The following is a 3,872-nucleotide window of genomic DNA, read 5'->3' as shown; positions in this document are numbered from 1 at the left end:
GAGAAGGGGATGACAGAGGATGAGATGGTTGGATGGCATCACCGACTCAATGGACATGAGTTTGGGTAGACTCCGGGAGTTGGTGATGGACAGGGAGGCCTGGCGTGCTGCAGTCCATGGGGTCGCAGAGAGTCAGACATGACTGAGCGACTGAACTGAACTGAATGTCCTTCGCTCCCAAATGTTTGAAACATTAGGAAGATGTGATCTCATCCAAGTGACAGAAGGCTCATCCTAATCCCAGCCTCCTCTTTCCCCAGAGTCCACTAACCTCTCTACCTGTCCCAGGTGCTTTCCTGCCCCGTGGACAGCAACAGGAGCAGTATGTAAATGTCTGTGCAAATCCCCTGGGTCAGGCTGTCAGCTCTCCAGGAGGCAGAGCCACCTCTGAGACCTCCATTTCCCAGCCATGGGACCCCAGGGCAGGGCAGCCTGCTCCCTGCTCTTCCTGCTGCAAGCCCTGGCTGAGCCAGCGGAGAATTCAGAGTTCTTCCTGCCTGGTGATTACCTCCTCGGTGGCCTCTTCACCCTCCATGCCAATGTGAAGGGCATTGTCCACCTCAACTACCTGAAGGTGCCCAAGTGCAAGGAGTGAGTCTCCAGGATAAGGCCGGAAGCGGTGGTGGCAGGGTGGTGATGGTGGGCGGTGGTGATGTGGTGGTGGTGGTGGTGGTGGTAATGGAGGAGGAGGTGCTGATGGTGATTGTACAGGTGGTGATGGTGCTGATGGTGATGGTGGTGATGATGTGATGGTTGTGATGGTGGTGGTGGTGGTCCTGGTGGTGATCATGATGGTGATGATGGAAGTGGTGGTGATGGTGGTGATGGTGATTGTAGAGGTGGTGGTGGTAGTGACAATGGTGGTGGTGGTGAGGGTGGTGGTGGTGGTGATGATGGTGGTATTGATAATGATGGTTTCGGACATGGTGCCCATGATGGCAATAGTGATGATATCCACAATAGAAATAGCAGGTGATGATGGTCATGGTGGTGGTGGTGATGATGGTGTTGGTGGTGATGGTCATGGTGGTGGTGGTGGTGGTGGTGATGGTGATGGTGTTGGTGGTGGTGGTGGTGATGGTGGTGATGGTGATTGTAGAGGTGGTGGTAGTAGTGACAATGGTGATGGTTGTGATGGTGGTGGTGGTGGTCCTGGTGGTGATCATGATGGTGATGATGGAGGTGGTGGTGGTGGTGATGGTGGTGGTGATGATAGTGGTATTGATAATCATGGTTTCGGACATGGTGCCCATGATGGCAATGGTGATGATATCCACAATAGAAATAGCAGGTGATGATGGTCATGGTGGTGATGGTGATGGTGGAGGCCATGGTAGGATGATGGTCACATTGATGGACGTTGATCGAGTGATGATATAGGCCATAGGGATGTTGGTGCTGGTAGAAGTGGTAAGTGACTGATAGCCACAGAGGTCCTGGTGTCAGAGGTGGTCACAGGGACGATGGTGATCCCAGAGCTGTGGGGTGGTGAAAATGATATAATGACGCCAGCACCCTTTGGAGTGGTTCCCTCTTGGGCGATGCCTTGGTTTTTCTACTGCAGGCATGAGGGACAGGCTGGCTCACCTGCCCCCCCTCCCCTCCCCTTCCCACCCTGGACCTGTTGCCCACCCCGCCCACGGCGGCCCCTCCAGGTATGAGATGAAGGTGCTGGGCTACAACCTCATGCAGGCCATGCGCTTCGCGGTGGAGGAGATCAACAATGACAGCAGCCTGCTGCCCGACGTGCTGCTGGGCTACGAGATGGTGGACTCCTGCTACATGTCCAACAACGTCCAGCCCGCGCTCTACTTCCTGTCACAGGATGACTACTTCCTGCCCATCCAGGAGGACTACAGCCAATATGTGCCCCGCGTGGTGGCCATCATAGGTCCCGACAACTCCGAGTCCACCAAGACTGTGGCCAACTTCCTCTCCCTCTTCCTCCTTCCACAGGTGAGGCCCTGGGGCTGCGGAGGAGGGCTTGTCCAGAGGGCTTACCACCCTGACCAGTACCTACAGGGGATGCCTGGGGGAGCAGAAGCAAGGTCAGGACATCCACCCCAGCCCTGGCAGGCAGCCAGCCTGTTGGTTGAGAGTTCAGGCTCTGGAGGCAGACAGACCTGGTGTGCACCTTGCCTCTGAATCTTGGCCGGTTGTGAGACCTCGAGCCAATCTCTCAACTCTCCCAAGCCTCAGTTTCTGCATCTCTAAAGTGGAGAGATAAGAGTCCTATCTTTGGACTGTCTGCAGATTAAAGCATTCACCCTAGCTAAGAATTTCTAGCACACAGTAGGTAGTCAGTAATGTTGCCCTTGTTATGTAAAGCGTCTTGCACAAGAATGAAAGCTCAGAAAGCGTCCTGTACCACTCTGCATAGCTTCCTAGCATGGAGTCTGCCCATGGCAGGTCCTCACAAAAGTGCTGTAGAATTACTGTGTGTGTGTGTGTTAGTCGCTCAGTCGTGTCCGACTCTTTGCGACCCCATGGACTGTAGCTCACCAGGCTCCTCTGTCCATGAGCTTTTCCAAGCAAGAGGAGCGGAGTTGGTGGCCACAACTACTGCTGCTATTCTAGTTTCCTCATCATGATCAGAAAGGCGTAAATGGCATAAAATATCTGCTTGCTAGCACAGGCCTCGGCCAACAGTGGGCAGTTACAAATACTGTAATTGTTACTGTTGTTTTTATGACATCAAGCACCAAGGTTCTGACTCATTGTAGGTGCTCAATAAATGTTGACAGTCTTACCTGAAACATCCAGTCAGGACTGAACTCACTCTTTCATTCATGTAATGAGTGTGTATTGAGCATGTGCCGAGCCAGGCACCATTGCAGGTGTTGGTGATGAGCTGTGGAGGCACAGAAGTCTGTCCTCATAGAGCTGACCTTCTGGGGGGACAGACGGAGGGACCAGTGCAAATCAGGATGTGATACAGGGTGACAGGAAGTGAGCAGTGGAGGAAAGGGAAAAAGGAAAAGGAAAGTGAAGTCGCTCAGTCATCCGGCTCTTTGCAAACCATGGACTGTATGTAGCCTACCAGGCTCCTCCATCCCATGGGATTCTCCAGGCAAGAGTCCTGGAGTGGGTTGCATTTCCTTCTCCAGGGGATCTTCCCGACCCAGAGATACCCGGGTCTCCTGCATTGTAGGCAGACGCTTTACTATCTGAGCCACCAGGGACGTCAGGGAAAGTCAAGTCAAAGTTAAGGGAGGTGGGCCACGTTGCGGGGGCGGGGGTGGGGGTGGCAGGTGAAGCGGGGGGAGGGGGAACCTGGATGGAGGCTTAAGGGAGGTGAAGGAGGAAGGGAACCTTGCCGGGTGAGCTTCCCGCCACCCCGCATCCCCATCCTCCCCCATCCCCGACCCCCAGCCCCACCCCCTGCTAATGCCCGAGGACCCTCCGCTCTGCAGATCACGTACAGCGCCATCAACGACGAGCTGGGCAACAAGGGCAGGTTCCCCGCGGTGCTACGCACCGTGCCGGGCGCGGATCACCAGACGGAGGCCATAGTGCAGATGCTGCTGCACTTCCACTGGAATTGGATCGTCGTGCTGGCCAGCGGCGACGACTACGGCCGCGAGAACAGCCACCTGCTCAGCCAGCGCCTGGCGCACGGTGACATCTGCATCGCCTTCCAGGAGACGCTGCCCACGCCGCAGCCCAACCAGACCATGACGCCGCAGGACCAGGAGCGTCTGGAGACAATTGTGGGCAAGCTGCAGCAGAGCACGGCACGCGTCGTGGTGGTGTTTTCGCCGGAGCTTGCCCTGCACAACTTCTTCCGCGAGGTGCTGCGCCAGAACTTAACGGGCGCCGTGTGGATCGCCTCCGAGTCCTGGGCCATCGACCCGGTGCTGCACAACCTCACC

The 3,872-nt window shown here is 55.8% G+C and overlaps 1 protein-coding gene across 1 annotated transcript in view; it reads left to right on the top strand.

Annotated features, from left to right (window-relative positions):
• The first annotated feature begins 364 nt into the window (after positions 1–364).
• Positions 365–3,872, top strand: part of LOC104981218 (taste receptor type 1 member 2) — a 12,427-nt gene continuing 8,919 nt past the window's right edge. Inside the window, exons 1-3 of the mRNA XM_010830222.1 lie at positions 365–591; positions 1,656–1,956; positions 3,414–3,872. Of these exons, the coding sequence (XP_010828524.1) occupies positions 410–591; positions 1,656–1,956; positions 3,414–3,872 (942 nt within the window). The 5' untranslated portion in view covers positions 365–409. The remainder of the gene's footprint in view (positions 592–1,655; positions 1,957–3,413) is intronic.

The sequence above is a fragment of the Bison bison genome, unplaced genomic scaffold (assembly GCF_000754665.1).
Source record: "Bison bison bison isolate TAMUID 2011002044 unplaced genomic scaffold, Bison_UMD1.0 scf7180017864516, whole genome shotgun sequence".
NCBI classification, from domain to species: domain Eukaryota; kingdom Metazoa; phylum Chordata; class Mammalia; order Artiodactyla; family Bovidae; genus Bison; species Bison bison.
This window is presented reverse-complemented; position numbering and strand designations above follow the sequence as displayed.